Source organism: Triturus cristatus, chromosome 10 (assembly GCF_964204655.1).
Source record: "Triturus cristatus chromosome 10, aTriCri1.1, whole genome shotgun sequence".
Taxonomy (NCBI): Eukaryota; Metazoa; Chordata; class Amphibia; order Caudata; family Salamandridae; genus Triturus; species Triturus cristatus.
In genome coordinates this window covers 140,474,973-140,487,680 of record NC_140593.1, presented here as the reverse complement: position 1 = coordinate 140,487,680, position 12,708 = coordinate 140,474,973, and the positions used below count along the sequence as shown (strand labels likewise).

General features: G+C 46.8%; 1 protein-coding gene across 4 annotated transcripts in view; it reads right to left on the bottom strand.

The window, feature by feature from the left end:
- Positions 1-12,708, bottom strand: part of ATP2C1 (ATPase secretory pathway Ca2+ transporting 1) — an 831,636-nt gene that overhangs the window by 93,810 nt on the left and 725,118 nt on the right. For all 4 annotated transcript variants that reach the window (XM_085630651.1, XM_085630649.1, XM_085630650.1 and 1 more), the window contains one exon: positions 11,082-11,150. In XM_085630651.1, coding sequence (XP_085486777.1) covers positions 11,082-11,150 — 69 coding nt within the window. The remainder of the gene's footprint in view (positions 1-11,081; positions 11,151-12,708) is intronic.

Below are 12,708 nucleotides of genomic sequence, written 5' to 3'. Positions count from 1 at the left end.
ATTTCGAGTTAGTGCACGCGCTCAACACTAGTGGCACACTAGTTTATATCTTTCTTCTATGTAGTGCTGCTCTGTCCCCGATAAGTTTGTGCGCTTTTCTGGCAGAGTGCATCACCAGGACGCAGCCGGCCAGACTAAAACTTCCTCCTTCACGCAATGTGTTCCTGGACTTGGCAGTAGTAGTATATCTCTTTGTATTGCTGCTTTGTACACGTCATTTAGCAAGTTGGGGTGTTTAAGTACAAACCAGTGGTGTATGGCAAAAATTATGCCCCCACCCCCACCAGAAAGTGATGAAGGGGAGCGACCCCATATCTCCCAGATACACCCTTGAGGGTTACCCAACTCTCCCCTTACCCCCGCGAAAGTGCATGGTTCTACTGAAACTTCAAGTCCCTGAATGCACAGCACCACTGGCGAAAGATGTAAAGAGTGGCCAAAGTCGTCAATGATTGGCAACTATAGGTTTGCTCAGCTGTTTAAGAAGTTAACAACCCCCGCTCAACTCCAGACCTTGAGCTGATTAAGTAAATGTTACGAGATGATGACAGACGAACAGAAGGAGACGCGCCCTTGGTTATTTAAGCAGCAAAAGTGGAGCAGGGGTGACAAGCCAAAACACATTACTTACACCCCCCCCCCCCGACTTACAGGTGCGCAGATCACCCCAATAATCCCCCTCCCCCCCAACCCGGAGATCTACAAATGTGGAGCCCTAACACATTTCCAGTGCTGCGAAGTGCAACCGCTTCACCCGAGGGCATGCGGACGCCTCCCCATAGCTTAGACCAAATGTGGAGGCTGAGGCTAGCAGCCACAATGTACATACATCTAGGAATACAGCTACTGCTTTAGACAATTGCTCAGGCAGTTCCAGCGGTTGTACTCTGGTCACGTGATAGTAACATTCGACCCACGGGATTTTTTATTCCTGTAAACAGAGCAAGCAGCACACCCTCCTACGTCATGCCAAACAAAGATGGCTTGGGCCAGTCCAGATGGGCCGTCCCAAAAGCTGACAGGGCGATAAAAAAAAACGATATTCAATCACGCGCCACCGTCTACCATAAAGGATGACGCAAGCCAATAGGAAAGAAGGGCGGGGCTTCAAGTCCCATTCTAAAATTATCAATTACTATAGCTCTCGCAGAGCAAGCAGCGCATGCGCACTGTAACGCTAGGCGAGACCTAAACAGGGAAAAAAAGCAGTTACCAACCCCAGTGCCTTGATACCCTCACAGGTGATTTGCCGTGCTATATGAATCCTTGACTGATTGACCGACTGAATAATTTGACCTTTACCTAACCTTCACAAAATTCATCCTTTCAAATAATTGTAGGCAGCAAGTCCTGCTCATTCTCCCACAGAAAATCATTGAATCATTTCAGTTTGTCATGGTAAAGATACACATGAAGAGTTTGTGACCAAACAAATGCACTTTTTGAAAAAATCTTCTTTAGAGAAAAGAGATCGAAGAGCTCTGGGCGGTCTATTGAAGTAATTTCAGTGTGGAAAAAACAACTCACATTTATTGAATATGGTGAATATAGTTAATGTACAATTAACTTCAAAGTACAATTCTATGTCAGGACCGGAGGCGAGGATTATGCTATTCTTTCTCCACTTTATTGAATAGCAGCCATTTCAAAACCACAAAACCAAACTACTATTCCCATGCAACATAGGGAATACAGAAGAAAACAAGAGTGTCCACAGGTAGAGCGTCCTCTCCTCTGCACCAATCACAGGCTCCGTTATGGATATAGTCCTCTGTTACTGTCCATTCCCCCTCTTTCTTCGCTGCTTGCAGCCAGATAAGTTCTATTTTTTAATATCTCTTGATTCTATGTTGGTTTTATCTGCTTTTTGAATTGATATGCTTATGTTGATTCATGGTATTGTTTAAGGAGACAGATTCTCCGACTTTCATGTCTTTATGCTGTTCTAGCAGCGGTGACTGATTTTATGTCTTTGTTCCTCTGTGGACGCTTGGTTATCTTGGTGCCGACTGCGGGGTGTATTTTCCTTTAAGTGCCTCAGGGCGAGACGCGCGCAGGTATTTTATCGACGCGCGTCTCGCTTTTTTCCCCGATTCGGACAAATTCCTTATTTCGCTCTTGAAGCGAGTCCACCGCTACTCGGTGGACTCGCGGTCAGCCGTGGGAGCGTTCCTCCCTAACGGCTGCGCAGTTGGTGCGGCTCGCGGTGCTCTTGTTGGCCGCTAGAGGGCGCGCGTGTGCGCGCTCCTCGTCCGACGTGCATTCCCGAGATTCTGCGCATTTCGCGCGTTGTTTGATCTCGGGAAGGCATCGTCGGACTGGAGCCTGGACCTGCCACGACACCGTTTCACGGTCTGTTGCTGCCTTTAGGCAGAATTGCATTGGAACGCCCCTGACAGCTTGATCATCCGCTGAGGGGTCTGTATTAGGCCTATATATAGAACGCTCTTGCAGGTTTTTCCTGCTGGGCCCATATTTGGCAGGTCGCCCTTGAGATATAGATCGATCTATCGATCTATCTATCGATCTATCGATCGATAGATCTATCGATCTATCTATAGATCTATAGATCTATAGATCTATCGATAGATCTATAGATCTATCGATAGATCGATCTATCTATAGATCTATAGATCTATCGATAGATCGATCTATCTATAGATCTATAGATCTATCGATAGATCTATAGATCTATAGATCTATAGATAGATCGATAGATCTATCGATCTATCGATCGATAGATAGATCGATAGATCGATAGATCGATCTATCGATAGATCGATCTATCGATAGATCGATCTATCTATAGATCGATCGATCTATAGATCGATCTATAGATCTATAGATCGATCTATAGATCGATCGATCGATCTATAGATCGATCGATCTATAGATCGATCTATAGATCGATCGATAGATCTATAGATCGATCTATAGATCAATCTATAGATCAATCTATAGATCGATAGATCGATCTATCGATCTATCGATCTATCGATCGATCTATAGATCTATCGATCGATCTATAGATCAATCTATAGATCGATAGATCGATCTATCGATCTATAGATCTATCGATCGATCTATAGATCTATCGATCGATCTATAGATCGATCTATCGATCGATCTATAGATCGATCTATCGATCGATCTATCGATCTATAGATCGATCTATCGATCGATCTATCGATCGATCTATAGATCGATCTATAGATCTATAGATCGATCTATAGATCTATCGATCGATCTATCGATCGATCGATAGATCGATCTATAGATCGATCTATAGATCGATCTATAGATCGATCTATAGATCGATCTATAGATCGATCTATAGATCGATCTATAGATCTATAGATCGATCGATCTATAGATCTATCGATAGATCGATCGATAGATCTATCGATCCGATAGATCGATCTATAGATCCGATAGATAGATCGATAGATCTATAGATCTATAGATAGATAGATCTATAGATATATTTGCACCAGGGCTGTGTCCCGATTGCAAGCGCTGCTTGCCTGAAGTGTAGGCTGTCACCCAGCTCCCCACATTGAGTTTGGCCTCATACTTTGTGTTTCTTTGCGGGGATATATATATATATATATATATATATATATATATATATATATATATATATATATATATACGGCTTGCGTCACTCTGGCCAATCTATCACAGGCCTGTTCAATTCTCTGGGAGAGGCGATCCTCAAGGGGTCCCATAGCCTGCTCAACTGCTTTGAAGATAGATGCATCTACCACATCGTAAAAGTCATCGTCCCATGGCAGTGTGGCGAGTGGGTCCTCCTCCCACTGGCCCTCCTGAAAAGCCTCGTCCTCATAGGACTCCATAGCCAGCGCTAGGAACAATATATATATATATATATATATATATATATATATATATATATATATATATATATATATATATATATATATATATATATATATATATATATATATATATATATATATTGTTCCTAGCGCTGGCTATGGAGTCCTATGAGGACGAGGCTTTTCAGGAGGGCCAGTGGGAGGAGGACCCACTCGCCACACTGCCATGGGACGATGACTTTTACGATGTGGTAGATGCATCTATCTTCAAAGCAGTTGAGCAGGCTATGGGACCCCTTGAGGATCGCCTCTCCCAGAGAATTGAACAGGCCTGTGATAGATTGGCCAGAGTGACGCAAGCCGTCCCCGCCTCGTGCACTTCTAGTGCTGCCCCAGTTGATTCTCAACCTCCGCCGGCGAAACGCCCCAGGGAAGCAGGAGTGGACGTGGACGCCTTCGCGCGCTTAAAGAAGGCTTTCTTGGCAAGTAACCCCCATCCATCCCCGATCAAGGGGATGATGACAATGTTGCGGGCCCTTCACGTCATGACCGTTCTGCAGATTCTGCGCCTGATCCCAATGAGGGAAATCTTTGCGCAGATATGCTGAATCCTGCAGACATCCTGCATCCGAGGTCTTCAGAATGGGCGCCCTCTGACAAGGTCGCGCTTTATGTTGCCAATCATATTCGCCAGCCTTTAGAGGCATCAGTGCGGAATTGTCTCAGGGCAGAGTGCCCTCAGCCCTCTCTGGTGGGCAAAGTGGTGGCTACCCCCGACATTGACCCGCGTATGGCGACTTTTCTACAGAAGTTTGTTAAAGACCCGAAGAAGGGCATTGACAGATCTTGGCGGGCTTGCCAAGACAAGCTTTTGGATGCCCTGGGGCCCATCACCAAAATCCTGGATATGGCGGAGGAGGCCAAAGCCTCCGGATCGTTGATCTCCCCTGAACATCTCTCCTCCTGGGATCAACGTGTCGTGGTGTTTCTGGGCAATGCCAATTGCGCCATTTCGACTGAACGGCGCAGATCCCTTCTCATCAAAGTGGATCCTAAGTTGGGAGACTTGGCGGATTCAGAAGCAGGCCCGGTGGCCCAAGGGGTCTCTTCGGGGAGCCCTTTATGAAAAAACTTGGCCGCTTCGTCAACACCTTCACATCTCTTGACAATCAGGAAGGTGTTTCGCCCTTGGGTTTTCCGAGGGGCCGGGCGAGGCAGGGGCCGCTCGTCCGGCCGTCCTAATCAACAGAGAGGACAAGGTGTCATGTTTACGGCGCCTGCCGTCTTCCCCGCTTCCCCGCTAACACACACAGAAACGACCGGGACTCACTTCCGGCTGGAGGGTGAGTCACGGTCTAGTCTTTTGCCAGGCATAGCGGTTCACGGAAGCACTTCCGGGGGAAACGCTTAAACATTGCGTTTCCCGCCGGCTCCGTGCTTCGGATTCCGCTGGATGTGAAGAACGACGCGAGACGCTGATCCTGTTGAACGGAAGACTTCAGAAGCGGTCTGGGGCTTTCCGGACTGGAGCGCTGCTTTTGGTCTTCGTTGTCTCACTGGAGAACAGTCAAGGTACATTCATTCTCACTAACTGTGGAGTCATCGTAACGCGGTTGCGTTATGGGTGGCCAGTTGTTCTATCCGCGCAGGAGCGCTTAGGGTTATTTTGATTTTGACCGCGCAGGAGCACTTTATGGTGATTTTGTTCTGTTTGGGTTAAATCCGCGCTGGAGCGCTTTATGGTGATTTTGTTCTATCCGCGCAGGAGCGCTTAGGGTTATTTTGAGTTCTACCGCGCTGGAGCGCTTTATGGTGATTTTGTTCTGTTCGCGCAGGAGCGCTTGTTCGTTGGTTTCCAACATTTGCTTTCCAGGGATGCCAGTATTCTGTTGTATCCATACTCGTCCTACATACGCGCAGGAGCGCTATCCTTTGAGTTCATGAGAGCCTAGAACTGACACCACTTCCCTGTATTGGACCTTCCTTGGAGCTGTGCTATTCAGGGTCCCGTGGTCTGCTGCCCACTGGCGAGTCTCCAGGTTTGGGGACAGGGTTTTTCTGTGTGCGTTTTGCATATCTTGTGTTAAGCGGGAGTCTGGGTCCTTCACTGATCTGGGTCTTATTTGTCTTCCAGTTGGCTCCGAGATCCCCTTCACCTCAACCCCCTGCTTTCTTTCTGGCTCCCTTCCCTGCGTCCATCTCATCCCTGCTGGGTTCTACTGTCCGCGAGGGTCAGGTGGGTACAGGGGCGGCCGCTCTTGTCGTCTCTGCGGACTTGCTTCACAGGCAGAGGTAAGCATTGTGGGGCACCCGACACAAGGTTCCAACCAAGGGCAGTATCAGGACCAAGCCCGATTTGGTAACTTTTACCCTACAAGAGGACGTCGAGGACGGAACAGAGGCGGAGGCGCCTCCAACTCCAATTCCTACGGTGAGTGTTCTCCCTTCTTCCCTTCTAAGGGTGGGGGGCCGTCTGGCTCATTTTTTTCCGGCATGGGCTTCTCTCACGGGGGATGCATGGGTTCTCCAAACTGTGCAGGGGTTTCACATAGAGTTTCTCGGGGATCCCTTCCAACCGTTCCCTCCACGGCCGCTCACGTTCTCCGCTGCCGACGCCGCGCTAGTCGATCAAGAGGTGCGTTCCCTGCTGACCAAAGGGGCGGTGGTGGAAACCCTACCCCATCCCAACGGTTTTATCAGCAACCTGTTTGTCGTAGACAAGGCGGACGGGGGTCAGTGTCCCGTTATCAATATGCGGGAATTCAACGAGTGGCTGGTTTACCGCCACTTCAAGATGGAGGGTATCCATCTTCTTCGCGATCTGCTCAGGCCAAACGACTGGCTGGTGCGTCTCGACCTCAAGGATGCGTATCTGACGGTTCCCATTTGTCCTCCTCACCGGAGGTTCCTTCAATTGCTCTGGCAGGGCACCACCTACGAATTTGCCACCCTTTCCTTCGGTCTGTCCTCCGCCTCTTGGTGCTTCACCAAGGTTCTCCGTCCAGTCTTCGAACGGCTGCGGGCGTCCGGCATACGCCTCATTGTTTACTTGGACGACATCCTGCTGATGGCGCAGTGTCCTTCAATGTTGACTCGCCAGCTCCAGTCGGCGGTCAATCTGCTACAGAGTCTAGGCTTCGTGATCAACGAAGCAAAGTCTACGCTAATTCCGTCCCAAACAGTTGTCTTACTGGGTTTCTCGGTCGACTCCGTAGCGGCGACTCTGTCTTCCCTCCCGCAAGTTGGCGAAGATTCGTCACGAGCTCAGGCGGGCGCTAACACAGCAGCATTTATCTCTCAGGCAGTTGGCCCGCCTTGTAGGGTTGCTGTCGGCGTCAATTCAGGCCATATTTCCGAGCCCCCTCCATTACAGGGCCCTGCAACGCCTCAAGGCCTATCATCTTCGCAAAGGCTGCTCCTACTCTTGGAAGGTGCCCCTTTCGGCAGAGGCCAGAGAAGAGATTCAGTGGTGGCTCGCCAATATGGAGGCCTGGAATGGGCGGGCTATTTTCGGTTCCGCTCCACAGATCATTATCGAATCCGACGCCAGCAGGTCCGGTTGGGGCGCACGCTGCGGCGAGTTCACGACGGGCGGTGTGTGGTCACCACAAGAGCAACAGTTACATATCAATTGTCTGGAGCTCTTAGCAGGAACCTTTGCGATCCAATGCTGGACCAAGGACTCTGTCCGGTCTTGCGTACTACTGAAGATGGAAGGTGGAGAAGTGTGGCTCACTGGTTAGAGTAGGCAGACCTGGAAGCAGAGGTCAGCCTGGGACCAGGGTTCAATTCCCGGCTCGCCTGGGTCTTGAGTCCATAAATTGTCCATGGACTTGATAATTCTCGCTCCAGTGCATACTCGATTCATGGGTTCACACTCTGCGACTCTGGGCAATAGCTTGCTTAATCTCCACAATGGCCCCTCGCGGCGGGATGCCTGGCTTTCACCTTGTGGATGCCCTGCTGGGTTATCTCACAGGGGAATACCAGGACGGGTTCTCTAAGCAAGCGCTTAGAGACCGGTTGGTGATTTGCGCTATATAAATATCTGTACATTTACATTTACATTTACATTTGAAGATGGACAATGTATCAGCAGTCCGGTACATCAACCATCTCGGGGGCACGAGGTCCAGAGCGCTCTCGGACATGGCGGCAAACTTTTGGCAGTATTGCCTGGATCACCACGTGTCTGTGACAGCGGAATACTTACCGGGTCAGGACAACCGAGTGGCGGATTTTCAGTCTCGTCATTTTTACGACGGGAGTCTGTGGAAGCTGCATCCAGGAGTTTTTTCGGACCTCCAGAGCATCTGGGGCCCATTCTCTGTCGACCCGTTTGCCTCCCGGTTGGACCATCAACTTCCCCGGTTCTTCAGTTGGAGACCGGATCCCCTAGCGGCACAAACCGATGCTTTTCTTCAGAATTGGGGAAGCGAGCAGGGCTACGCTTTCCCCCCGTTTGCGATGCTTATCAGGGTCTCAGCTCAAGTCCGTCGCCAGAATGCGGACGTGGTCCTAGTCTCTCCAATTTGGAGATCTCAAGTCTGGTTTCCGGTTCTTCTGGAACTTTCTTGGGATTTTCCAATCCCACTCCCCCACTTTCCGACTCTTCTGGTCAGTCCGGACAACGTTGCTCATCCGCTGATAGCGCAGGGTTCACTCGCTCTCATGACGTGGCGGATTACAGGGGACGCTGGGTGGTCCCGGGCCTTTCGGGAGCGGCTGAGAAGTTCATGTCAAAGGCATGGGCCGACAGCACTGTCAAGCGATACCGATCTTCTTGGAGGAGATGGTGTCGTTGGGTGTATGCGACGGAGTCTCAATCCCGTGGCAACAGATGTAACCTCTATCTTGAATTTTTTAGCCAGCCTAGCGGAGGAGGGCTTGGCTTACAGAACTGTCAACACCTTTCGCTCTGCAATCTCAGCTGGTCATGCGGTGTTGACGGTTCTCCGGTGGGCGAATATCCTTTGGTCTGCCGCCTTCTTCGGGGCATTCGCCTTTCTCTGCCTCCTGAGCCGCGTTATTCCAAACTCTGGGATGTGAATCAGGTTTTGAATTTGTTCCTTTCTTGGCAGCCTGACCAGTTCCTTTCGCACAAGGAGCTATCGGCGAAACTGGCAATGCTTCTGTGCCTTATTTCCTGCAGACGAGTGTCTGATGTCAGGGCCTTGGATATCTCCAGCAGGGTTTTCTCTCCTACGGGAGTCACTTTCATGATTCGTCGAAGGACGAAATGTGGGACGAAATCCGTCTCGTACCCTGCTTTTCCTGATGTTCCTAAGTTGTGTGTGGTCTCATGTCTCAAGGCCTACGAGGAGATGTCGGAAGAGTTTCGCCCGCCGGGCGAGCAGCAGTTGCTTATTGCGCTCAGGAAGCCTCATAGAGCAGTTTCTTCTCCCACCATTGCCCGCTGGGTGAGATGGGTGATGCAGGAAGCGGGGATTGACCTTCGAGCCTTTGGAGCTCACTCCGCTAGAGGAGCGATGGCCTCTAAGGCATTTGCCCTGGGAGCTCGTCTGGAAGACATTCTGAATGCAGCAGACTGGTCTTCAGACTCTACCTTTAAGCGGTTTTACTTCAAACCGGTCATTGATATGGCTCACTTGGTGGTGAGCAAGCTTTAAACAAGCAGAATCCTCGCCTCCGGTCCTGACATAGAATGAAAATTCTCCTAGCTATAGTAACGGAAAGTTTCAATTCTACTAAGGACTCGGAGGCGAGGATTATCCCACCCAGGGCTCTCGTTCATCCGTGATACCTTCCCACCGTCGTATTGGGGTAAGTAATCATTTTTCTCATCTGGTTTATTTTCTCGATTTGCTGTTGCTTGGTTGTATTGTTTCCCCCTACAGGTGAAACCTTAGCCATAACTGCCTCTTATACTTTGTTTTGTTCCTCAGGAGATTCTGGGAAACAAGACTCTTGAACACCTACTGTCTGCCTGACCTACAGCGACGAAAGAGGGGGAATGGACAGTAACAGAGGACTATATCCATAACGGAGCCTGTGATTGGTGCAGAGGAGAGGACGCTCTACCTGTGGACACTATTGTTTTCTTCTGTATTCCCTATGTTGCATGGGAATAGTAGTTTGGTTTTGTGGTTTTGAAATGGCTGCTATTCAATAAAGTGGAGAAAGAATAGCATAATCCTCGCCTCCGAGTCCTTAATAGAATTGAAACTTTCCGTTACGATAGCTAGGAAAATTTTCATTAACCTCTAAAAATGAAAATCACTATCCTGGCAGAATCATTTTTTACAATGTTATTGTATAATTAACATATGAGGTCATACTGATAATGACATTTGCCGTGACAAATTACAATTACTCGAAATATAAAGCAGGCACAAATCTGAACAAATTAATCTTTCTGGTGAGTTCCATCAATTTACAAATAGAAAATTGTGAAAACTGCCGATTTGAACATGTGGAGTGGCTGTTGAAAACAGAAAACTGTGAATGAAGTATGCTGTAGGGGTGTAGATAGAGTTAGAATGAATTAGCGATGACTGGACAAAAGGTCGAAATAAAGAAATAGGAAGCGTTAACAGTGACAAACTGCAAGGTATGATCTTCAAAAATAGAGGGCAGTGGTAATGGAGAACCAGTGAGTTATGTTTGTTGTCAAGAACTGAAAACACAAAACAATTTGAAAGATCATTCAATTTCTTTCACTTTTACCACTTTGGCTCTCAAAAAGAGGTTCTTTTTAACTCTAAAGGGACCAGAATAGCATATATTGGCTCTTCTAAATTGTGACATTTATGGAAACAAAGTAGTTTTGTTTATTTTCACCCTGATTTTGGAGGCTCAAACAAGCCAAAATACCCAGGTGAAACTCTTGGCAAAAACAAGAATTACCAGGGGAATCAGACATAGAATTGCGACGCTACCAGTACTTCCTCAATTCTAAAGGGATCCTCTTGGTGTCCCACTGGCAACTCCCTTGCAACTACACCTCTTGAAGTTACTGTTACGGCAGTATTAGTTTGTGTGGGTGCAAAGTTACTAGGCGGAATACCATGACATTCACAATGAAAGATTCCACTTACATAGCTTTCACAGGGTTTTTTGTTTCGTATTTCCAGAGTAGACCTAGCAAACCTAGAACCCCCAATTCTCTTAGTTGGACAGCACCTAGTGATAATCCAGTTGTGCTCAATCTAAGCTATATAATAATAATTTATTTTCAAAGCCAAAACAAACTTAACTACAGACATATGAAGGCATACTTACGTGCTCAGCTGGAATCGAACAAAGTTTTTGATGTTATTATAAATTCCTTTCCCCTCCTCTATAGCAGACCTGCAAGACAAAAAGACACACATACATCAATCACCCTTGGTTTCAAATCAGCAGCAGAAAATCGAACATAAAAGAAAATTTAGATTAAAAACCAAAAATAATGAGAAGTTATTTAAAATATAAATTGGAATTGGTTATGAGCAAATACATACATCTTTGCTTTCTTCAAAGTATGCTTACTAAACTTTTCTGTAAAGGTGCTTTTACCTAAGCCGAGTCTACACAGAGAAGTACTGCTAAGTGTATAGATTTCTACTGAATTTGTTTTGCTACGTCACCTACTCGTGTTGTTTTTTTCACTTATTATTGATTCTGGAACACTCATCACAAATTTCAACAATGTATAAAAAAAAAAAAAAAAAAAGAGTAAATAAACCTAAATCACGTAAAGTGGTGTTGTGTCAGAAAGGTCTAGAGCACATACAACGGTCACCAGGGTGGCCACATGGTACTTATTGTGAATTTCATACAGTGCTAAGCTTCAAAACAGAGACAACTAAGCACCTCCTTCATATTGTTTTTGATTAGACTTTTGATATGGTGTGAATCTAGCTTCGATGAGTGGCGGGACGAGGAGGCTAACAGCTGAAAATAGATCACAAACCAGGATGTGATGCAGAACCGTCAGGAACATGTACTCGATACACTACTAGACGGCCTGTTTATTTTTATTTAGATCAGATATATTTAAACATTAAATATATATGGAATTTACAGCGTACATTAATTATATTTTAGTGCTTTTTTGGTCTGTTGCTTAAATTGGGATTAGATCCAGTACTCCAGGATGGAAGGTAAACAATGTAACTGCTGGGCAAAATATCCTACCACCCGTTTGGCACTTCTTAAACGTACGGACAATTTTGCAGCCAGATAAAGTTGCACATATTGTTCTCAAAAGTTTGAAAATACAATCATTTTGCAAGGAAAACTGAACCAAAATTGTGCAGTGCTAGGTGCAGCACTAATCCTAGTTGCTATTTCCACAAGAAATCTGCACTGATTTAAAGACACATTTTGAGTTTATATGCCTCTGGCTGTGAAGAACGTCATAGCAGCTTAATCGCAAAACTCGTAGTACAAAAAATGTATTTGTTCATTTTCCCCTTTAATGTATAGATGCACTGTGATGGGCAGCTTCTTGGAATCAATTTGGTTTAAACTCTTTATTACTGGCATAGTGTTTCAAGATGGCTTTTACCCTGCATCTAAATGCAACATGGTATTGATCTTGGAACGGTATCTAACTAGAAGAGAGAAGACAAAACACATAGAATTTCATGATGACCTCCAAAGCGTTAAAATGCCCAGGAATGGGCAAAGCAAATACTGACAGAAGTGGTGCACAGCCATTTTTGTTGTGCCCAGGCTACAAAGCGAAGCCTGAACCCGAGGAAAATAGGGAGGCGAAGGGAAGAGCACTGGTGTGCTGCCAGGGAGAAAGAAAGAGAAGAGGGAGAGGTGGGGTGCGAGACAGAGGGGGCAGCAAATGACCCAATGGGATAGACCATCCACTTCTATCAAGATATAAAGGTCAAATGACACGGACACATGAGAA